Source organism: Stegostoma tigrinum, chromosome 4, assembly GCF_030684315.1.
Source record: "Stegostoma tigrinum isolate sSteTig4 chromosome 4, sSteTig4.hap1, whole genome shotgun sequence".
Classification (NCBI taxonomy): Eukaryota; Metazoa; Chordata; class Chondrichthyes; order Orectolobiformes; family Stegostomatidae; genus Stegostoma; species Stegostoma tigrinum.
This window is the reverse complement of record NC_081357.1, coordinates 2,920,509-2,945,551: the sequence shown is the minus strand read 5'-3', so window position 1 is coordinate 2,945,551 and position 25,043 is coordinate 2,920,509. Positions and strand designations below refer to the sequence as shown.

The 25,043-nt window shown below is 43.8% G+C and overlaps 1 protein-coding gene across 1 annotated transcript in view; it reads left to right on the top strand.

Moving 5' to 3' along the window:
- LOC125452334 (dynein axonemal heavy chain 6-like) overlaps positions 1 to 25,043 on the top strand; it is a 920,763-nt gene that overhangs the window by 275,754 nt on the left and 619,966 nt on the right. The window contains exon 33 of the mRNA XM_059645527.1: positions 13,081 to 13,267. Within this exon, the coding sequence (XP_059501510.1) occupies positions 13,081 to 13,267 (187 nt within the window). The remainder of the gene's footprint in view (positions 1 to 13,080; positions 13,268 to 25,043) is intronic.

Below are 25,043 nucleotides of genomic sequence, written 5' to 3'. Positions count from 1 at the left end.
AAGGAAGCTTACTTAAGGTTGAGGAAGCAAGGATCAGACAGGGCTCTGGAGGGTCACAAGGTAGCCGGGAAGGAACTGAAGAATGGACTTAGGAGAGCTGGAAGGGGACGTGAAAAAGTTGTGGCAGATAGGATTAAGGAAAACCCCAAGGCATTCTATACTTAAGTCAGGAGCAAGAGGAAGGCCAGAATGAGGGCAGGCCGATCAGGGATAGTGGAGGGAACTTGTGCCTGGAGTTGGAGGAGGTAGCGGAGGTCCTTAATGAAGCATTCACCAGTGAGAGGGACCTTGTAGTTTGTGAGGACAGCATGAAACAGGCTGATGTGCTCAAACAGATTGATGTTAGGAAGGAGGATATGCTGGAAATTTTGAAAAACATGAGGATAAAGAAGTCAATAATAATGGGAACTGCAGATGCTGGAGAATCCAAGATAATGAAATGTGAGGCTGGATGAACACAGCAGGCCAAGCAGCATCTCAGGAGCACAAAAGCTGACATTTCGGGCCTTCATCAGAGAGGGGGATGGAGGGAGGAGGGTAACTTCTTCAGGTTAGGCATCCCTGGAAGAGGCTTCGCAGTGAGGTTAAAATTGTATCAGTGATAATGGGAACTGCAGATGCTGGAGAATCAGTGATAATGGGAACTGCAGATGCTGGAGAAATCTGATGAAGGGTCTAGGCCCGAAACGTCAGCTTTTGTGCTCCTGAGATGCTGCTGGGCCTGCTGTGTTCATCCAGCCTCACAGGACAAAGAAGTCCCCTGAGCCAGATGGGATATACCCATGGTTTCTACGGGAAGCACGGGAAGAGATTGCTGCGCCTTTGGCAATGATCTTTGTGTCCTCACTGTCCGCTGGAGTAATACCAGATGACTGGAGGGTGGCAAATGTAATTCCCTTGGTCAAGAAAGGGAACAGGGATAATCCTGGGAATTACAGACCAGCCAGTCTTTCTTCTGTGGTGGGCAAATTATTGGAGAGGATTCCAAGAGATAGCATTTATGATTATTTGGAAAAGGACAGTTTGACTAGGAATAGTCAGAACAGCTTTGTGAGGGGCAGGTCATGCCTCACAAGCCTTATTGAATTCTTTGAAGATGTGACAAAACATATTGTTGCGAGTAGAGCAGTGGATGTGGTGTATTTGGATTTTGGCAAGGCGTTTGTAAAGATTCCCTATGGTAGGCTCATTCAGTAAGTAAGGAGGCATGGGATTCAGGGAAATTTGTCTGTCTGGATACAGAATTGGCTGTCCAATAGAAGACAGAGGGTGGTAGTAGATGGAAAGTATTCAGCCTGGAGCTCGGTGACCAGTGGTGTTCTGCAGGGATTTGTTTTGGGACCTCTACTCTTTGTGACTTTTATAAATGACTTTGATGAGTAAGTGGAAGGGTGGGTTAGTAAGTTTGCCGATGACACAAGCGATGGTGGAGTTGCGGATAGTGTGGAGGGCTGATGTAGGTTGCAATGGGACATTGTCAGGCTTTTGCTTGACTGGTCTGTGAGACAGCTGTCCCAATTTTGGCACTAACCCCCAAAACATTGGTAAGGAGGGTAGTTTCTGCCATCATCTTTTCTGGTGTCTAGTTTGATGCCAGGTGGTCTGTCTGGTTTCATTTCTTTTTTGAGGCTTCAAAGTGATTGATTTGACTGAGTGGCTTGCTAGGCAATTTCAGAGGCGGATGTGCGTCTAGAGTTACATGTAGGCTAGACCAGGTGAGGATGGCAGATTTCCTTCCCCAAAGGACATTAGTGGACCAGATTTTTTTTCCCGACAATCGACAATGGTTTCATGGTCATCAGTAGATTGTCAATTTCAGATCTTCTTCATTGATTTCAAATTCCACCATCTGCCATAGCAGGATTTGAACTCAGGCTCTCAAAACATGAGTTGAGTTTCTGGGTTAATAGTCTCATGATAATACCATTATGCCATCACCTCCCCTAATCCTGGCACCAATTCCTAATCCCTGGATCAGATGCTAATCTATAGGTTTGTACTCAAATCCTTGTCCAGTTCCACTTTAGCTCGCTACTCAACAAATTTTGCTCAAACACTAGCTCATAAATAAGTAAAACAGCACTGAAAGTACAAAATAGTAGAACATAAGAAGATGGTCGTGATTGTTGGCGGTCAATCACCTCAGCTCCAGGACTTGTCTGCACGAGTCCCTCAGGGTAGTGTCCTGGGCCCAAATATCTTCAGCTGCTTCATCAATGACCATCCCTCCATCGTAAGGTTAGAAGTGGCGATGTTCACCGATGATTGCACAATGTTCAGCACCATTCGTGACTCCTTAGACTCTGAAGCAGTCCATGTTCACATGTAACAAGATCTGGGCTTGGGCTAACAAGTAGCAAGTGACAATTGCACCATCCAACTGCCAGGCTATGACCATCACCAATAAGAGACAATCAAACAACCGCCCCTTTACATTCAATGGTGATACCGTCACAGAATCCCCCCACTATCAACATCCTGGGGGTTACCATTGACCAGAAACTCAACTGGACTCACCACATTAACAGTGTGGCTACAAGAACGGGCCAGAAGCTGGGAATACTGCGGCGAGTAACTCACTTCCTGACTCCTCAAAGTCTGTCCACCATTTACAAGGCACAAGTCAGGAGTGTGATGGAATATTCCCCATGTAATAGTCTGGGGACCTGGGTTTGAATCATGTTAGGCAGATAGTGTAATTTTAATTCAATAAAAATCTCGAATTACTCGTAATGACCATGAAACCACAGCTGATTGTTGAAAAAACCCATTTGGTTCACTCATGCCTTTCAGGGAAGGAAATTGGCCACCTTACCTGGACTGGCCTACATTTGAATCTGGACCCACAACAATGGCTCTAGGCAAGTAGGAATAGGTAATAAATGCTGATCTAGCCAGTGATGCCCAGTTCTGTGAATGAATGAGAAAGGAGGAATAGAACAGAGGGAGACTGAGGAATAAACAGAAGTGGAGGAGATGAAAGAGACAGAAACACAGGAGAAAATTAATACAGGAAGACAATAGAAGAATGCAAGTGATGGCGGAGTAATCAGAAAAGAAACAAAGACTGAAGACAGGAATGTATGACAGATAAAGAAATGCAAGACAGCAACAATGGCAATAGTGAAGGACTATAAGAGAGAGCAAGAAATAGAAGCGAGTCAGCAGAGAAACAAAGACTGAAGTTAAGGAGGTGATTCAAAATGGTATATTCAATGACTCCAAGAAATATAACAAGATAGAATGTGTGAGAAATGGTTACACTGCTGCACTGAAAAGATGTTCAGGGTCATCAGTTTAAAGTAACAGGGCTCTAACCAATTTACGCGGCTCATGCATTCAATCCTATCTGTCCCCTCTGGGGATCGATCAACTTGGGGCCTCATATCAGTTGTTAAAAAGACTTATAGGATCCTTGGGTTTATAAACAGAGCCATAGAGTAAAGCAAGAAGTGATGCTACACCTTTACAGATCATTAATCATGGCACATTTGGAGCACTGTGTTCAGTTTTGGGCACCTTATTTAAGGAATGATGTTAAAGCATTGAAGAGACTGCAAAGGAGATTTACTCAAATGATACCAGAAATGGGGAATTTTAGAATCGAGGGAACATTAGAGAAATTGAGCTTAATCTTCTCTGTTCTAAGGAGAGTAAGCTTGTTAATCAATGCAAAATTATGAACAATTTAGACAGGGTAAAGAAGGATAATCTGTTCCTGCTCATCAGTATGTCAGTAACAAGGGCTCACAATTTCAAGGCTGCCAGCAAGAGAGCAAGGAGTGAAGTGAGATGAAGAGAAAATTCTTTACTCAGAGAGTTGTTAGGATTTAGAATGTGCTGCCTGGGAGAGTGGGGGAGGTAGATTCCATAGGAGGCTTCAAAAGAAAGCTGCATATGGATTTGAAAGTGATAATAGGAACTGCAGATGCTGGAGAATCCAAGATAATGAAATGTGAGGCTGGATGAACACAGCAGGCCCAGCAGCATCTCAGGAGCACAAAAACTGACGTTTCGGGCCTAGACCCTTCATCAGAGGGTCTAGGCCCGAAACGTCAGCTTTTGTGCTCCTGAGATGCTGCTGGGCCTGCTGTGTTCATCTAGCCTCACGTTTCATTATCATGGATTTGAAAGTGTTGGGTTTAGAGAGCTATGGGAATAAAGTTGAAGGATGGAACTAGCTGGGTAGCTCTTTTGGGAGCAGGTACAGATACAATGGGTTGAATGGTCTCTTTCTGTAATGTTAAAGTCTATGATTCTATATCAGCTTCCATATAATTTAGGTAGCCTCAAGTTACTTAAAATTCACACACTTTGAAGAAAGCCAAATGGCAGTTTAATTGGGTCATTACTGTGTGAGATCTGCTTTGAAGAACTGCAGAAATACCACGAAAGGCCAATGTTGTCAGTCTCTCTCCGCAGCCTCTGGGTCAACATTAAACTCCACTTTAATCCCAAGTCTTTGATGTTTCCGGTCAGACATTTTAGTGCCTTTTAGTACAAACCTGCCAGGATTAGCGTGTTTATTCTTTATCAAAGTCACTTTCCGAAAGTTTCAGTATCGGTCTTTTCCACAGTTGATGAATTCTAGGATAGATATCAGATCCTGTCCTGAAAATAAAACTCTACCATTTCTGCTTGGCTTACGCCAAGGATTATTTTTGCAACAGTGTGTTTTTTTTCTAATTCCACTCTCCTGCTCTGTGGCTACAACAGACACAAGCTACAATTTGACTGGGACAAGATTAAAATTTAATGAACTGTTAGTTGAAATGCCCATGAATTTATTTGTGATCAAAGGCAGCCTCAGTCATCTAGAAATATAATTTCTGATAGCTTGATTGACTGGCAATGAATCCTTTAGTTCTCTGTTACACCTCAAGTCCCTGCTCTTCCTGGAGTCAAATAAAAGTTAAATGTTTTCAAAAATTTGCAGAATTCCCCAATTTACCTGTCTTTTAAACTCAGCTTGACAGAAAATAGGGACCAGGTTTTTGTATTTGACAAGAGTTACTGTGTATTACAACTAAATTAATTCTAACTGCAGATAAATGACTCGTAACCGTCGACATCTAACTCTATTAGTTAAACCTCTAATCCTACCCTACTCTGGGCCCCACACCTCAGGAAGAACATACTAGCCCTGGAGCGTGTCCAGCGGGGATTCACACGGATGATCCCTGGAATGGTAGGTTTAATATATGATGAACGGCTAAGGATCCTGGGATTGTACTCATTAGAGTTTAGAAGGTTGAGGGGAGATTTAATAGAAACTTACAAGATAATGTATGGTTTAGAAGGGGTGGACGCTAGGATGTTGTTTCCATTAGGCGGGGAGACTAGGACCCGTGGGCACAGCCTTAAAATTAGAGGGGGTAAATTTAAAACTGAAATGAGACGACATTTCTTCAGCCAGAGTGTGGGTGGGCTTGTGGAATTCATTGCCACGGAGTGCAGTGGAGGCCGGGACTTTAGATGCCTTCAAGGCAGAGATCAACAAATTCTTGATCGCACAAGGAATCAAGGGCTACGGGGAGAGTGCAGCGAAGTGGAATTAAAATGCCCATCAGCCATGATTTAAACGTGGAGTGGACTTGATGGGCCGAATGGCCTTGCTTCCACTCCTATGTGTTATGGTCTTATGGCCTTATACTTGTTAAATTCTGGGTGACTAGTTTACTGTATTTGTTAAACTCTATGCTAATAGTTGACTGTACTTGTTAAAACTCAAACCTCAATTTATAAGAGGAAATAAACTAGCTATCTTCAAGATTGAGATTTGTTTCACTACAGAGCAGAGCCAGCTTCTTCTCTTCCAGAAGTTCAATGCCTTCTGCTCCGACCATTTCCGAGAGCCAATCACACAGTTGTTGGTAGGTAGGTGGCCTCAGTCATTGATGGCTTGGTCACTATTTCACAGAACAATCAGATACTATTGCCGGCCAAATCTCTATTCATATGCAGTCCCCTGGTTCTAATCTGTCTGCAATAAGATTTCCCCAGAGATAATAGGAACTGCAGATGCTGGAGAATCCCAGATAACAAAGCGTACAGCTGGATGAACACAACTGGCCAAGCAGCATCTTAGGAGCACAAAAGCTGATGTTTCAGGCCTAGACCCTTCATTTCATGCTGTGTTCATCCAGCTCTACACTTTGTTATCATAAGATTTCCCCCACTGCTTAAACAACAGATGTGTAAACAAGAGTTTCCATGAGTGTCAGCTAACTTGCTTTCAAATGGTCCTGCAATCCTTCAATATCCTTCAAAATCCTTGGCTTTTAAACCAAACATTTTTCCCATCTCAGTCTATAATCAGCAACACAGAAAAATGAAAACATCTGTAAGCAAAGAACCTAAAAAAAGCTGAATGTACAATGTGTGGAGGGACAAGATCTTCAAGTTGACATTCAAATCTGTTCATAAGAACCTAAGACTGGAAAGTGATACCCCCTAGAAAGAGGCCATTCTATCCATTCTGTGGGTGCTGGCTGTTTGTAAGAGCTATCGAATTAGTCTCACTATCCATTTTACTTCCTAAGCATATGTTCACTCATTTCCCTTTTAAAAGCTTGACTGGATCTGCTCCTTAATTAAATATTAAATATTAAAGGGTTCAAAAAAATTGAAGGATGTTGCCAGAGTTAGGCGGGGGGTTGAGCTATGGGAGAGGCTGAATAGGCCAGGGCTATTTTTCCTGAAGCATCAGAGGCTGAGGTGTGACCTTATAGAGGTTTATAAAATCATGAAGGACACGGATACCCATTGTCACCCAGGTTGATAGGGTTTTTAAGAAGGCGTATGATGTGTTAGGTTTTATTGGTCGAGGGATTGAGTTTCAGAGCCATGAGGTCATGTTGCAGCTGTACAAAACTCTGGTGCGGCCGCACTTGGAGTATTGTGTACAGTTCTGGTTGCTGCATTATAGGAAGGATGTGAAAGCATTGGAAAGGGTGCAGAGGAGATTTACCAGGATGTTGCCTGGTATGGAGGGAAGGTCTTATGAGGAAAGGCTGAGGGACTTGAGGACCTAATAGAGACATACAAGATGATCAGAGGATTAGATAGGGTGGACAGTGAGAGTCTTTCTCCTCAGATGTTGATGGCTAGCATGAGGGGGCATAGCTTTAAATTGAGATGTGATAGATATAGGACAGAAATCAGAGGTAGGTTCTTTACTCAGAGAGTAGTAAGGGCGTTGATTGCCCTACCTGCAATAGTAGTAGACTCACCAAGTTTAAGGGCATTTAAATGGTCATTGGATAAACATATGGATGATAATGAAATATTGCAGGTTAGATGGGCTTCAGATTGGTTTCACAGGTCGGCTCAACATTGAGGGCCGAAGGGCCTGTACAGTGCTGTAATGTTCTATGTTCTATGCTCTATGCTCTATGTTCTAGGTTCTCTGTTCTATAGAAATGGTGAATGGTCCCAAACTAATGGGCATAGGCTTAAGCTGAGAAGGGAAGGATTTAAAAGGGACGTAAGGGGCAACTTTTTCATTTAGAGGGTGGTGCGTGTATGGAATGAACTGCCAGAGGAAGTTGTGAAAAGTGGTACAATTACAATATTTAAAAGGCACCTGGATGGGTATATGAGCAGATAAGGTTCACAGGAATATGGGGCCAAATGCCTTCAAATAGGACTAGATGTACTTAGGTTATCTGGTCGGCATGGACGAGTGGACTGAAGGTTTTGTTTCTGTGCTGTGCATCTCTATGACTCTATGACTCTGCTACATACAAAAAAGTCTGGGCAACTCTCCTGGTTCTTTGAGTAAATATAAAAATGTCCTTAATATTTCATAAGGTGGTTCATGTATTTTTCACCCATTTAAAAATTACTTTTGGTAATGCTAGCGTAGCCACATTCAGCTTTTTGATTTACTCTCACTGGGGCAATGATGCAACATTTACTTGAACCGCAACTACCAGGTGACTTACCTGTTGGCAACCTACTTGAGTGTATCTTTAAGGTCATAGATTGTGTACCCTGTACCCATCTTAAATCAACAAGGAAGGAGTTAGTTATTGAATGCAGTAGAGAGAGCACTGAACAACTGGACTGTACTGTTGTGGTGTGGATCGGTTAGCTGGATGGCTGGTTTATGATGAAGAGTGATACCAATAGCATGGGTTCAATTCCCATAATGGCTGAGCTCCACATGAAAGTCCTGCCTTCTCAATGTTACCACCCATCTGAGGTGTGGTGACTCTCAATTTAAATTCAAATGTCTAGTTAAAGACCAGATTATGGTGACTTTACCATAACGGATAAGAACAGGAATAGAGCATTTGGCATTTCAAGCTTGCTTCACTACTCAATAGGATCATGGCTGAGCTGATATTGCTTATGTCCACTTTCCTGCTCTTTTCCATAACCCTTGAATCCCAGACTGATCACACATCTATTTATCTCATCCTTAAATGCACATGACAACTCTGCCCCCACAGCTCTCTGTAGCAAGGAGATCTAAAGATTCACAACCCTCTGAGAAAACAAATTTCTCTTTATCTCAATCCTAAATTGGTGCCCCTGTTTTCTGAGACTATGCCCTCAGGCTCTGACTCTCCCATAAGAGGAAACATCTTCTCAGCATTGACCCTGTCAAGCCTGTTAAGAATTCGAGATAATGGGAACTGCAGATGCTGGAGAATCCAAGATAATAAAGTGTGAAGCTGGATGAACACAGCAGGCCAAGCAGCATCTCAGGAGCACAAAAGCTGATGATTCAGGCCTAGACCCTTCATCAGAGAGGGGGATGGGGAGAGGGTTCTGGAATAAATAGGGAGAGAGGGGGAGGCGGACCGAAGATAGAGAGAAAAGAAGATGTTACCCTCCTCCCTCCGGACCAAGTTACCCGTCTCCCTCCGGACCAACCTCAGGGAATCTCTCTCCCACTGCAACTCTCTTGTAATCTCTTACCTCCCCACCTATACTCTCCTCTCCACCTATCTTCTTTTCTCTCCATCTTCGGTCCACCTCCCCCTCTCTCCCTATTTATTCCAGAAACCTCTCCCCATCCCCCTCTCTGATGAAGGGTCTAGGCCCGAAACGTCAGCTTTTGTGCTCCTGAGATGCTGCTTGGCCTTCTGTGTTCATCCAGCTTCACACTTTATTGTCCTGTTAAGAATCCTATATGATCACCTCTCTTTCTGCTAAACTCAAATGATTAGAGTTCAAATCTGTTTAGCTTTTGTTCATAAGACAATCCCTCCATATGAGGGATCAGACAAATAAACCTTATCTGAACTGCCTCCAATGAAATTGTATATTTCCTCAAATGAGGGACCAAGATTGATCACAGTGTTATAGATGTGGTCTCCCCAGCACCTTGTACAATTACAGTAAGAATTCCCTACTCTTGTACTCCAATCCCCTTGAAATAAGGGCCAATGTTCCACTAGCCTTCCTAACTATCTGCCGTACCTATATGCTGTGTGCTTTCTGTGTTTTATGCACAAATAACCCCAATACACTTTATGTTGCAGCTTTTTCCATTTAAGTAGTACTATGTTCTTGATTCTCCCTTTCAAAATGAACAATTTCACATTTTTCCACAATATATTCCATTTGCCAGCTCCTTGCCCACATACTTAATGTAACAATATCACTCTATAACATTTTTGCACATTTCGCACAACTTGCCTTTCTATCTATTTTTCTGTTGTCTGTGAATTTGTCTCCTCTCCATAACAGTACTTTGTTAAGGAGAGTTCGAACCCCTCTGATAATTAAACTGAAACTCAAGCACCCAAACTGTAATGGCAGAAATAGAGATTCCCTTCGAATATTAAAACCCAAAACACCCAAAGAACTTACTTCACCTTTGCTATCTGTTCAAAAGAGTGGTTAAAGAAAATCCCTGATATTCACTTTATAAGTAACAATTTAGTTATTTAGCCCTAAACAGTAAACAAATTAACTGAATTACCAACAAATCAAACAATTCCCCCTTAACTACTAACTACTCCCGAACCGAACTAAATTCTACTGGTATGCTGTTCTAATAAATACAAGTCCCACTTATGTAAACCCAAGTATTAAAACATTAAATTAAAACTCAGTCTCTCAAAGTTTACATGCCTTTTTCTGCTGTTCTCAAGCCATAAACATCTTTCTTTTGTTGATCCGGCTGTCAGGGATGTTTTCTCAATAAGGCCTACTGTGAGGGCGCTTAGCTAGAAAGGATTAGATAGCTTTTACAGGTAGATTGGGCTTTCTTAGAGAGCTTAGCGCTTTCTTGCGAGAGCTGAATGTTTATTTCTCCAATGGTGGCTCACTCTCACACCGATTTTCAAAAGCCCTCTCCTTATATACCTTCAATGACATGTCAATTTTCTTACAATAACTTTGGTCCGAGGTTGTCAAAAACCATCAGATTGAAATTCAATTGGCTTTCAACTGCTAAGTGCTTGGTTTAAATTGATTGACTGATTCCAGCTAGTTACCAAAGCATCAAAACAAGCCTAAGGTTTACAATCACAATGCCAATTCAAACATGTTTCAGTTTCAGAACTGGCTGTACATCTTCAAGTACAAACAGACACATTTTTCCCTGTATAAATCTCTAAGCTTAGAAAAGCACTTTACCTCTTTAAGGAACCATGCACTCATCCCCTCCATCACGTTTACAAGTTGTAGCTTCCTGCCTTCCAATTCATGAATACTCGATACAACTTTATAACAATATTGGCTGTCTACCTCCAAGCCATTAATATATATTGTAAACAATTGTGGTCCCAGCACCTGTGGAACAGGTTGCCAACCTGAAAAACAATCCCTTATCACCAACCACTGTTTCCTGCCCAATTCTCTATCTGTCCACCAATATACTACCTCCTACCTCTTATCTTATGATTAACCTTTTATAAGGGACATTGTTAAATATCTTCTTGAACTCCAAACACAACGCTAGTTCCCCTCCATGCACTCTGGTTGAAAATGTTATTAATTGGTCTAAAATGATTTCCCTATCATGAAGCTATGCTGACTCTGCTTGAGTAGATTATGATTTTCCAAATAGGACACTGAACATAGAACATAGAACAGTACAGTACAGTACAGGCCCTTCGGCCCACAGTATTGTGATGACCTATTATTCTACTAAGATCAATCTACCCTCTATATCCTACATTTTACCATCCTCCATATGCCTATCCAAGAGTCATTTAAAAGTCTCTAAAGTATCTGATTCAACTACCACCTCTGGCAGCACTTTCCACATGCCCACCACTCTCTGTGTGAAGAACCTACCTTTGACATCTCCCCTTTACCTTCCTCCAATCACCTTAAAATTATGCCCCCTCGTAATAGTCATTTCCACCCTGGGAAAAAGTCTCTGACTATTCGCTCTATCTATGTCTCTCATCATCTTGTAAATCTCTATCAAGTCACCTCTCATCCTTCTTCACTCCAATGAAAAAAGCCCTAGCTCTCTCAGCCTTTCCTCATAAGACCTGTCCTCCGGTCTAGGCAGCGTCCTGGTATATCTCCTCTGCACCGTCTCTAAAGTTTCCACATTTTTCCTATAATGAGGTGACCAGAACTGGACACAATATTCCAAGTGTGGTCTAACCTGAGTTGTATAGACCTGCAGAATAACCTCATGGCTCTTAAACTCAATTCCCCTGCCAATGAAAGCCAACACAGCATACACCTTCTTTACAACGCTATCAATTTGGGTCACAACTTTGAGGGATCTATAGACGTGGACCCCAAGATCCCTCTGTTCCTCCCTGCTGCCGAGAATCCTGCCATTAACCTTGTATGCTACATTCAAATTCAACCTTCCAAAATGAATCACTTCACACTTTTCTGGGTTGAATTCCATTTGCCACTTCTTTGCCCGGCTCTTCATCCTATCAACGTCCCGTTGCAGCCTACAACAGCCCTCCATGCTGTCCACAACTCCACCAACCTTCATGTCATCAGCAAACTTACTAACCCACCCTTCCACATCCAAGTCATTTATAAAGATATCAAAGAGCAGAGGTCCCAGAACAGCTCCCTGCGAACACCACTGGTCACCAGTGGTGTGCCACTTTTACTTCTTTTGCAATTGGTTCCAACATGTTTATATGTTTTTTCTTTCAACTTAAAAGTCTCCTTAACTTTCTAAGTTCGCCATTGTTTTATACCTTTATCAGAATCTTACATCCTTGCCTTTATCTTACTGAGGTGGGTATTTTTGCCTTGATCCTTACAAGAACATACAAACATTGGTGTTGGAGGCGCTTCAAGGGGCCAAAAGCAAGATAGTTAGCACAGAGTAGCTAATGTCCATAAATTTGGAATCTTGGCAAAGCAGTTGAGTTGTGAGATTTTGGAATTCCTTTCCTCAAAGATGTAAAATTGTAAATATTTTTAAAACAGAGGTAGGTAGATTGTTTTAATGACCAAGTGGATGAAAGATTATTGGGGATATGCAAGAATATAGAGTTGAGGTTAAAACCAGGCTAGCCATGTTCTTATTAGATGGGGGAAGCAGACTTGAAGTGCCTAATGACCTACTCTTGTTCCTTTTTTGTATGTTTGTATGTGGCAATGGTGGTGATATTGAAAGTCATGTTTGGATTTTTCTAATTTAAGGTATCACAATGCCAATGGAATTTTTCACTTGCCAGTCTATGTCTGGAATTGTACAGAGTAAGGATATTCACTGCCTCTGGGTTACTTAATTCAAAAGGACTGAGAATGGAGCTGAACGTTTTGTAGTGATTAGTGATCAGTTTCCACCCTGACTTTATGATGGACAAAAGGCCATTGCTGAGAAAGCTGTAGATAATAGCCATGACTTCCTTCCTGTTAGTGACAGCCTGTGCTGTATTTTCCTTTGGCATTGGGACATCAGTGTCTGCACCAAGCTGTGGTCCCATCTCTCACACGTCGGCAACAAGATGGGCTCAGCCAGCTTCTGGAGGCTGCCTCCTGAGTGACTGCCTCCACCCTTGCTGTACTATCAAGTTTGGTGGGAGGGCTCCAAATGCTACCAGCCCAATCTTGCTCAGATGCTGACTAATCCCCCTGCATTTCCTCTTCCTAATGTCAGGTTTGTATTTGTTTTCATTCCTTTAGATACGAAGGACGAGTTGAAATCCCAGACAATCTGAAATCCTTATTCCGGCCTGTAGCAATGATGGCACCTGATTACGAGCTAATTGCAGAAATCATGCTGTTCTCTGAGGGCTTTAAATCAGCCAAGTCCCTCTCAGGAAAGATTGTTAATGTATATCAGCTGGCCAGCAAGCAGTTATCTCAACAGGTAGGAACCAATCTTCACCTCTACTTGCTGAGAGAAACCTTTCAAAGGTTATTGAAGCAGCAATAGGACTTGGTCTGGATGGAGCCTGATATGGTATTTGTAATTGTGTAATAGTGAAATTGAGAAACTGACAATGTACACACAGTTTATGAAAGTCATTGTTGCTCAGCAATTAGATTAAATCTGTGATTTCCCTCAAAGGCTATATAATTCCGTCAATCACACCAGCAATCTCAAGATGTTTGCATCTTGGTCATTGCAACTCAGTGAAACAAACAGAATGACCAAGAGGTCTCAGAACCATCCCACTTATAATTGCTGAAGCAGCCTGGCCTTACTGGATTCAGCCAGGTGCAGGTATCTGTTCACTGGGGATTTGGGATGAATGCCCCATTCCTCACCGCTGTTCAGTCAGTCCTGCCTGATGTCTGCACCCTTCACATATAGGTATGACCAGACCTGGCTGCAATATCTTTCAAAGTGTAATAGCCAGCTGAGACTCAGTGAATGGTTCACACTGTAAAGAGACCATCAAGAGGATTTAGAGACACAGGAAAAAGGGGCAGAAGGATGCCGTTTGACCAATTCTAATTGATCAGGGTCAGGAAGGAGATATCCCTTCCAGAGCAAGACGTAGCCAGAGTGAGTATATAGTTCAAGGAATTTGGAGGCAACATGGGAATTTAATGCAGAGGGGAAGAGGTTCTTTCTGCTTGTTCTGTTGGTTCCTAGTTTTTAAACGGGACAATTGAAACCCAGGATCAGGGGCCCAGTGCAAAAGAGTGACATCACAGCTGAACTGCAGGTTAATTGGTAGGTGATAGCTACTAATTTGACTATCTATTATAGGTTACTTTCAGATTGCAGCTCTCCAGGAGAAATATTCACAGGCTACAGGCTAAAAGGCCAGTATAACGATGTTAAAAACAAATTAAGAACGAAATAATTAAAATAGAAATGAGATGTGTTCGAACTGCATGATGTGAGAGCTGGTGGTTTTCATTGTGGTTCACAGTGACCACATCTGGAGCAAGTGTTGGTTGCTTGAGGAACTCCAGCTCAGAGTTGATGAGCTGGAGTTTGACCTTTGAACACTGCTGCACATTGGAGGCAAGAAGAGTTATCTGGTCACTGTGTTTCAGGAGGCAGTCAAAGTACTTCAAATTCAGTCAGTGGTCAGGGTTAGGAGGGTGTGACCACCAGGAAGACAAATTCCGGAAGTAGTGCTGAATGAGCCTCAGCTCTTCAGGTTATCTAACAGGTTTGAGATTCTTACTCCCTATAGGGACAAGAGATGGGGCTGTAGGGAGGATGGGCAAACTAACCATAGCACCATGGTACAAGGAGCTATTAGCATTTGGGGAGAAAAGAGAAATGTGGTTATAATCAGGGATAGTATAGTGAGGGGAGTAGACGCAGTTCTCTATGATCAGGAAAGAGAGTCCTGAAGGTTGGGTTGCCTGCCTTATCTCTGGGTTCAGAATATCTGACCTGGGCTTCAAAGGAACTTTGAGTGATAGGGGAAAGATCAGTGCCATTGTCCATATAGGTACCAACAATATAGGTAGAAAGAGGAAAGAGGCTCTACTGAGCAAATTAGTGTAGCTAATTAAAAGGCAGAACCAAAATGGTAATAACCTCTGGACTACTACCTAAGCCATGAGCAAATTAACACAGGGTCAAAAAGATTAAAGAGATAAACGCATGGTTCAAAGGCTGGCGTGGGAGAAACAGGTTTTAATTCATGGGACATTGGCACCAGTATTGGGGAAGGACGGGGTTGTCCCGATGGGACAGAGTCTACCTGAATCATAGATAGTAGGAACTGCAGATGCTTGAGAATCTGAGATAACAAGGTTTAGAGCTATATGAACACAGCAGGCCAAACAGCATCAGAGGAGCAGGAAGGCTGACGTTTTGGCCCTAGACCCTTCTTCAGCCTCCCTGCTCCTCTGATGCTGCTTGGCCAGCTGTGTTCATCCAGCTCTACACCTCTCTATCTGAATCATGTTGGGTCCAGTGCCCAGGTGAATTGCATAACTAGGGCTGTGGTTAGGGCTTTCAACCAAATAGTGAAGGGATAAGTTTAGTCACATGAAAAATTATGGTAAAAAGTTAAAGGAGGGGGTGGGCTCATCAGAGTTGTTAAAGTTTCAAGAACAAGGAATAGGACCGAGAGTATGGAAAGGGTCAGGAACCTAACTTCAGGCACAGCAGATAAGGGGACAACTATGAGGCAAGGGGGTAGACAATGCAGTTACTGATGGTGTTGTATTTAAATGAATTCATTATATGAAACAAGGTAAATGATCTCGTAGTGCAGATTGCAATTGGCAGTAATGGTGGTGTGAGCATCCCAAAGGCGGCACTTCAAGGGGATCGGGGCGAGGAAGTAAATATCAAAAGGACAGGCAGATGGGCAGAGGAGGTGGCATTGGCTCAGAAGTAAATTAACTTGATCTCAAGAAGTGATTTAGTGTTCAAAGGCCTAGAATCCACATGGGTAGAGCTGAGGAAGCGCAAAGAACAAAGAGCAAAGAAAATTGCAGCACAGGAACAGGCTCTTCAGCCCTCCAAGCCTGCGCTGATCCATAACATCTATCTAAACCTGTCACCTATTTTCCAAGGATCTGTATCCCATTCATGTATCTGCCTAGGTATGTCCTAAATGACACTGTCGTGCCCGCATCTACCAGCTCCACTGGCAACATGTTCCAGGCACCCACCACCCTCTGTGTAAAGAACCTTCCATGCATATCTCCCTTAAGCTTTTCCCCTCTCACCTTGAAATTGTGACTCCTAATAATTGAGTCCCCCACTCTGGGGAAAAAGCTTCTTGCTATCCACCCTGTCTATACCTATCATGATTTTGTAGACCTCGATCAGGTCCCCCCTCAACCTCCATCTTTCTAATGTAAATAATCCTAATCTACTCAACCTTTCTTCATATCTAGCACCCTTCACACCAGGCAACATCCTGGTGAACCTCCTCTAGATCCTCTCCAAATCATCCACATCCTTTTGGTAATGTGGTGACCAGAACTGTACGCAGTATTCCAAATGTGGCCAAACCAAAGTCCTATACAATTGTAACATGACCTGCCAACTCTTGTACTCAATACCCTGTCCGATGAATGAAAGCATGCCGTATGCCTTCTTGACCACTCTATCAGCCTGCGTTGCCACCTTCAGGGTACAATGGACCTGAACACCCAGATCTCTCTGTTCATCAATTTTCCCTAGGGCTTTTCCATTTACTGTATAGTTCGCTCTTGAATTAGATCTTCCAAAATGCATTACCTTGCATTTGCCTGGATTGAACTCCATCTGCCATTTTTCTACCCAACTCTCCAGTCTATCTATATTCTGCTACATTCTCCGATAGTCCCCTTCTCTATCTGCTACTCCACCAATCTTAGTGTCATCTGTAAACTTGCTGATCAGACCACCTACACCTTCCTCCAGATCACTTATGTATATCACAAACAACAGTGGTCCCAACACAGATCCCTGTGGAATACCGACAGGAATACCCAAAGGAAAAATGATCCTGATTTGGAGTTATGTACAGACCTCTGAGCAGTAATCAGGATGTTGGGAAGAAAATAAATCAGGAAATAGAAAAGGCATGTAAAAGAGGGATGATCACAATCATCATGGGGATCTCATTATGCAGGTGGACTGAGAAAATCCGGCTGGTAGCAGATTTCAAGGAAAGGAATTTGTGAAATATCTGCGAGATGGTTTTTTTGGGGCAGCTTGTGGTAGAGCCCACGAGGGAACAGGCAGTTCTGGATTTGATGATGTGTAATGATGCAGATTTGACCAGCAAACTTAAGGTGAAAGAACTGCTAGTGGTCAGTGACCATAATATAATAGAATTCAACCTGCAGTTTGAGAGGGGAGCGCTGGAATCAGATGTAACAATATAACAGTTGAGTAAAGGCAACTGCAAAGACATGAGGGATTAGCTGGCCTGAGATGATTGGAAGGGGAGCCTAGCAGGGAAGATGGTGGAGTGGCATGGCAGGGGTTTCTGGGGGTAATGCTGGAGGTACAGCAGAAATTCATCCCAAGGAAGAAGAAATATATTAAAGGGAGGACAAGGCAACCATGGCTGACAAGGGAAATAGGGACAGCATAAAAGTGAAAGAAAAAGCATACAGTGTCATGAAGATTAATGGAAAGCCAAAGGATTGGGAAGCCTTTAAAATCAGAGGACAACTGAGAAAAACAATTGGGGAGTGGGGAAGATGAAATTTGAGAGTAAGCTAGCTAGTAGTATAAAAGAAGATTGCAAGAGTTTTTTTAGATATATAGAACGTAAGAAAGGAAAGAGAGAATCAACCTTTGATCGCTAGAAAATGAGACTGGAGAAGTAGCAGAACATAGAACACAGAACTGTACAACACAGGAGAGGGACCATTGGTCCATGATGTTGTGCCAAATGTGACACCAAATGAAACTAATCCCTTCTGTCCTCCCTTGGTCCATATTCCTCCTTCTTTGAATATTCATGCGCTTATCTAAAAGTCCCTTACATGTCCCTATTGTATCTGTCTCCACCATCACCCTTGGCAGTACATTTCAGACTCCTACCACTCTCTGTGTAAAAAAAATGCCCCTCACATCTCTTTTGAACGCCCCCAACCTTAAATACATGCCCCCTGGTTTTAGACAATTTAACTCTCAGAGTAAGATTCCGATTGTCAAACCTATTCATGTGTCTCATTATTTTATAGATTTCTATCACATCTCCCGTCAGCCTCTGCTACTCAAGAGAAAACAACCCAAGATTTTCCAGCCTCTCCTTACAGCTTATACCCTCTAATCCAGGCAGCATCCTGGTAAACCTTTTCTGCACCCTCTCCAAAGCTTCCACATCCTTCCTGTAATGTGGTGACCAGAACTGAACACAATGCTCTAAGTATGGCCTTACCAAAGTCTTATAAAGCTGCAATATGACATCCTGACTCTTGTACTCAGTTCCCTGACCAATAAAGGCAAACATGCTATACACCTTCCTTATCACCCTATATACTTGCGTGGCCACTTTCAGGGAGCCAGAATTTGAACCCCAAGATCCCTCTGTACATTAGTGCTGTTCAGGGCCCTGCCATTAACTGTATAATTTTTCTTAACATTTGATCTCCCAAAGTGCAGCACCTCACACTTATCCAGATTAAACTCCATCTACATTTCTCCACTCACATCTGCAATTGATCTATATCCCTCTGTATCCTTTGACAACCTTCTACACTATCCACAACTCCAGAGATCTTTGTACCATCTGCAAACTTACTAACCCACCCATCGACATTTTCATCCAAGTCATTTACAGATATCACAAACAGCAGAGGCCCCAGTTCAGATCTCAGTGAAACATCACGAATATTGGACCTCCAGCCTGAAAAATACCCTTCCAACACTACCCTCTGCCTTCTATGGTCAAGCCAATTCTGAATCCAAGTACCCAAGTTACCAGGGAATCCATGCATTTTAATCTTCTGGATGAGCCTACTGTGAGGGAACTTGTCTAAAGCCTTACTAAAATCCACGTAAGCAACATTGACTGCTCTACCCTCATCAATCACCTTCATCAACTTCTCAAAAAATTCAATCAAGTTAAAAAGATGTGACCTGTCCTGCACAAAGCCATGCTGGCTGTCCCTAACTAGGCCATGCTTTTCAAAATGTGCATACATCCTATTCCTAAGAATTCTCTCCAATAGCTTCCCAATCACCAATATGAGAGTCACAGGCCTGTAGTTTCCTGGATTATCCCTATTTCTCTTCTTGAACAGAGGAACAACATTAGCTACATTAGCCAGTCCTCCAGAATCGCATCAGTGACTAGCAAAAATACAAAGATCTTGGTCACAGCCTCAGCAATCTCCTCTTATGTCTTTCTCAAGAACCTGGGGTAAATACCATCGGGCCCTAGGGCCTTATCCACCCTAATGGTCTTCAAGAGATCCAACACTGCTTTCTTGATCTCACAATGTCCTAGCGTATTAGCAAATTTCATATAAATCTGACTGTCCTCCATGCTCTCTTCTTCGGTGAGTACCAATGCAAAGTACTCATTTAAGATCTCAACCATGTCCTCTGCCTCCAAGCACAAGTCTTCTCCTTTATCCTTGAGTGGTCCTACCTTCTCCCAAGGTAACCCCTTGTTTTTAATGAATCTGTAGAATGCCTTGGGATTGTCTTTAACCCTGCTTGCCAATGTCATTTCATGGCCCCTTCTTACTCTCCTAACTCCCTGCTTGAGTTCTTGCCTGCTTTCTTTATCTTCCTCATGGACCATGTCCATTTTTAGCTTCTTAAACCTTGCATAGTCTTCTTTTTGCCTGTTGACCAAGTTCACAACTTCCCTTGCTATTCAAGGGTCCCTAACCTTACCATCCTTGTCCTTCCTCCTTCCTGGAACATACTGGTGTTGAACTCTTTCCCAGCAGGTCTTTAAGCAGTTCCAATGTGTCAAATGTGGACTTGCCTGATAACAGCTCCTCCCAATTAATACTAAGGTAATTAGCTGTCCCCCAGTTTATTGTCTTTCTGTAAGGTCCTGACTTATCTTTGTTCATAGCTGTCTTAAAACTTAAAGAGTTGTGATCACTGTTTCCAAAGTGCTCTTCCACTGAAAGATTAGTCACCTTGCCAGGCTCATTAGCCAATATAAGGTGCACTACTGACCCTCCCCCAGTTGGAATACTCACACACTGTTTCAAGAAAACCTCTTAGAAGCACTTAGCAAATTTCTCCCTGTCTAAGCCTCCTGTTCTAAGGGAGTCCCAGTCAATATTGGGGAAGTTAAGGACACTCACTATGATAACTGTTTTTACTGCACCTTTCTATAACCTGCCGACATATTTGTTCCTCAGTGTCTCGGTTGCTGTTGGGAGCCTGTAGTATAATTCTATCAGAGAGATTGCACCCATCATATTTTTGAGCTCTAACCATATTGCCTCAGTGGATGAGCCCACCATCATATCATCTCTGCGCGCAGATGTAACATTCTCTCCCTGATTAGTAATACAACTCCTCCACCTCTTTTACCTTCCTCTATCTCGTCTAAAACAACAAAACCCTGGAACATTGAGCAGCCAGTCCTGTCCTCCTCTCAACCAAGTCTCTGTAACGGCCATAGCATCATAGCCCCATGTATTGATCCGGGCTCTAAGCTCATCTGCCTTATCTATAATACTCCTTCAGCTGAAATAAACATACTTCAATCCATTAGTACCATTGTGTTCTCTGCTTTGTTTTCTTTCTTATTTACTGGTCTTAACATCTACCTTTCCTTCAATCCCTCCACTTGCTGACTTGCTGCCCTAGCTCCTAGCCTCCTGCCACTCTATTTTAAACCCTCCTGAGTAGTGCTAGCTAATGTCCCTGTGAGGATATTGGTTCCCATCCAATTTAGGTGTGACCCATTCCTCTTGTACAGATCACTCCTGCCCAGATGAGGTCCCAATGATCCAAGAACCTGAAACCCTGCCCCCTGCAGCATCTCATTGACATGTATTTATTTGTCCTGTCCTTTCTATTCCTTGCATCACTAGCAATGTGGCACTGGTGATAACCAAGAGACTACTACCATTGATGTGCTGCTCTTCAGCCTCTTTTCTAACTCCCTGTACTCACTGCACAGGACCTCATCCTTCTCTGAACCTATGGCGTTGGTACCAATGTGCACAACAACGTCTGGCTGCTCACCCTTAAGAGCTTCATGCACCCGCTCAGAGACTTCCTTAACCCTGGTACCAGGGAGGCAACATAGTATCCTGGAGTCTCAGACACAGCCACAGAAACACCCGTCGGTGCCCCTAGTTAGCGAATCTCCCGTAACTACTGCTCACTTGGATCTTGCCCGACCTTGCTCTATAGCAGAGCCAGTTATGGTGCCATGGTCCTGGCTGTTGCTTTTATACTCCCCGGAGAAGCTATCCCCATCTCACAGTATCCAAAACAGTACACCTGTTAGAGTGGTGAACAGCCACAGGGGATTCCTGGACTATATGCCTGCTTCTCCTGGCAGTCATCCATCCACCTGACTGAACCTGTGGTGTGACCATCATCCAGTAACTAATGCCTATCACACTGTCTGCCCCCTGTGTGCTGCTCAGTGTGTCCAACTGCTGCTCCAAACAAACAATGCAGTCTATGAGGAGCTGCAGCTGGTCACACTTCCCTGCTCGTCCATATCTGGCAGGAAGAGCACACCACTGCCCTAAATGCCATCTCTGTCCCTTACACTAAGAAAGATAAAAGAATTTTATCTTGCCTTTACCTTGTTTGCCTTACTCGCTGAAGCCTAGTATGCACCTAAGTCCACACTTGTACCAACTAGCTGCATCGCTTGGTTCCTTCGGTTACTGTGCAATCTTTACAAGCAGACCAAATAGCCTCTGGTCTACAACAAACTTCCTAACATTTTCTCTCAATGTCTATCCTCCTTGTTTTATAGAGGAGGAAGGAAGGATGGAAGTACTATGGGAATATAATGTTTGGAGTGTACCGTTCCTTAGCACTGAGTTCTTCCTCACTCCGCTAAACGGTTGTAATGTCTGTGCTGCTTTCTCCCAGAATGCTCCGTGACGTCTCTCACCGTCTCTGTTTTACGGGGATAATAATGGGAACAAAGAAATGGCAGAGGAACTGAATAGGTACTTTGTGTCAGTTTGTGCAGTGGAAGACAGCAGCGACATTGCAGAATTTCAAGGCAGTCAGGGAACAGAGTGTGTAGTGGCTATCACCAAGGAAAAAGTTCTGGGGAAGCGGAAAGGTCTGAAGGCGGGTAAATCACCCAGACCTGAGGGACTACATTCCGACTGTTCTGAAGGAAATAGCTGAGGAACCTGTCGAGACACTAGCGCTGATCTAGCAGGAATCACTGGAATCACGGAGATTCATAGATTCGTCGATCCATTGATTCGTACTGCACAGAAAAGGCCCTACAGCCTGTCCAGTCTGTATTGATATAACTACCACTAAAAGTATGCCAATCCCAATTTCCTGCACTTGTCCACATATCCTTGAACCTTATGATATTTCAAGTGCTCATCCAATTTTTTTTGAAGGCTATAAGATTTCCAGCCTCCAATATTTTGCCAGACAGTGCATTCCATGTTCCCAAAAGCCACTAAGTGAAAACGTTTTCACTCAGGGATGGTCTCAGAGGATTGGAAAATGGCTTAGGTAACATCCCTGATTAAGAGTGGGAAGGAGGCAGAAGACAGGAAACTATAGATAATAAAATGTGAGACTGGATGAACACAGCTGGCCAAGCAGCATCTCAGGAGCACAAAAGCTGACGTTTCGGGCCTAGACCCTTCATCAGAGAGGGGGATGGGGAGAGGGTTCTGGAATAAATAGGGAGAGAGGGGGAGGCGGACCGAAGATGGAGAGAAAAGAAGATAGGTGGAGAGGAGAGTATAGGTGGGGAGGTAGGGAGGGGATAGGTCAGTCCAGGGAAGACGGACAGGTCAAGGAGGTGGGATGAGGTTAGTAGGTAGGAGATGGAGGTGCGGCTTGGGGTGGGAGGAAGGGATGGGTGAGAGGAAGAACCGGTAAGGGAGGCAGAGACAGGCTGGGCTGTTTTGGGATGCAGTGGGTGGAGGGGAAGAGCTGGGCTGGTTGTGTGGTGCAGTGGGGGGAGGGGACGAACTGGGCTGGTTTTGGGATGCGGTGGGAGAAGGGGAGATTTTGAAGCTGGTGAAGTCCACATTGACACCATTGGGCTGCAGGGTTCCCAAGCGGAATATGAGTTGCTGTTCCTGCAACCTTCGGGTGGCATCATTGTGGCACTGCAGGAGGCCCATGATGGACATGTCATCTAAAGAATGGGAGGGGGAGTGGAAATGGTTTGCGACTGGGAGGTGCAGTTGTTTATTGTGAACCGAGCGGAGGTGTTCTGCAAAGCGGTCTCCAAGCCTCCACTTGGTTTCCCCAATGTAGAGGAAGCCACACCGGGTACAGTGGATGCAGTATACCACATTGGCAGATGTGCAGGTGAACTTCTGCTTAATGTGGAATGTCATCTTGGGGCCTGGGATAGGGGTGAGGGAGGAGGTGTGGGGCATGTGTAGCATTTCCTGTGGTTGCAGGGGAAGGTACCGGGTGTGGTGGGGTTGGAGGGCAGTGTGGAGCGAACAAGGGAGTCCCGGAGAGAGTGGTCTCTCCGGAAAGCAGACAGGGGTGGGGATGGAAAAATGTCTTGGGTGGTGGGGTCGGATTGTAGATGGCGGAAGTGTCGGAGGATGAAGCGTTGTATCCGGAGATTGGTGGGGTGGTGTGTGAGAACGAGGGGGATCCTCTTAGGGCGGTTGTGGCGGGGGCGGGGTGTGAGGGATGTGTTACGGGAAATGCGGGAGACGCGGTCAAGGGCGTTCTCAACCACTGTGGGGGGAAGTTGTGGTCCTTGAAGAACTTGGACATCTGGGACGTGCGGGAGTGGAATTCTCCAGCATCTGCAGTTCCCATTATCACTGACAGGAAACTATAGCCTAGTTAGCCAGGCTTCAGTATTTGAAAAGATTTTAGAATCCATTTTTAAGGATGAGATTATTGAGCACTTGGAAATGCATGATAAAATAGGATAGAGTCAACATGGCTTCATCAAGGGGTGGACAATCCTGATAAATCTGTTAGAATTCTTTGAGGTGGTAACAAGCACTTCAGACAAAGGAGAGACAGTGGATGCAATCTATCTGGATTTCCAGGAGGCCTTTGGCAAGGTGCTGTGCAGGAGGCTGCTAATTAAAACTAAGAGCCCATGGTGTTAGGGACAAGGTGCTGGCATGGATAGAGCTCTGGCTCACAGGCAGAAGGCAGGGAGCTGCAATAAATGGATCTTTTCCAAGATGGCAGCTGGTAACTACTGGGGTTCTGCAGGGGTCATTGTTCTGATCACAACTCTTCACTTTATACATTAACGATCTGGACAAAGGAACTGGGGATGTTGTTACTAAGCCTGAAGATGACTCAAGATAGATGGAGGGACAGGTAGTGTTGAAGAAGCAGGGAGGCTGCAGCAGGATTCGGACAAGTTAGGAGACTGGGCTAAGAAGTGGCACATAGGATACAATGTGGGAAAGTGTGAGGTCATGCACTTTTATAGGAAGAACAGAGGTACAGTCAATTTTCTAAACAGGAAAAGGCTTCAGAAATATTAAACACAAAGGGTCTTGGGAGTCCTAGTTCAGGATTACCCTTAAGATTAACATGCAGGTTCAGTTGGCAGTTAGGAAGGCACATGCAATGTTAGCATTCATTTGACTTTAACTCCATCTTCAACACCATAATTCCAAACAAGCCCATCACCAAACTCCAAGACCTAGGACTCTGCTACTCCACTCTGAAACTGGATCCTTGACTTTCTGAACCACAAGCTGCAATCATTAAGGATAGGTAACAACACCACCTCCATGGTAATGCTCAACAACGGTACCCCACAAGGCTACATACTCAGCCCCTCACTATACACCTTATACACTCATGACTATGTGGTCACGTTCAGCTCTATCCATTTACAAATTTGCTGATGACACCCCTTTGGTGGGTCGGAAAGAGATAGGCAGCGTAGTGACATGTTGTAAAGACAACAATCTCTCTCTCTCAATGTTAGTAAAATGAAGAAGCTGGTCATTGACTTCACAAAGTGATATGGAGAATACGCCCTGGTCTGTATCAATCGTGCTGAGGTGGATGTGGTCAAGAGCTTCAGGTTTCCAGGAGCAAATATCCTGGCCATCCACTTCAACACTCCAGT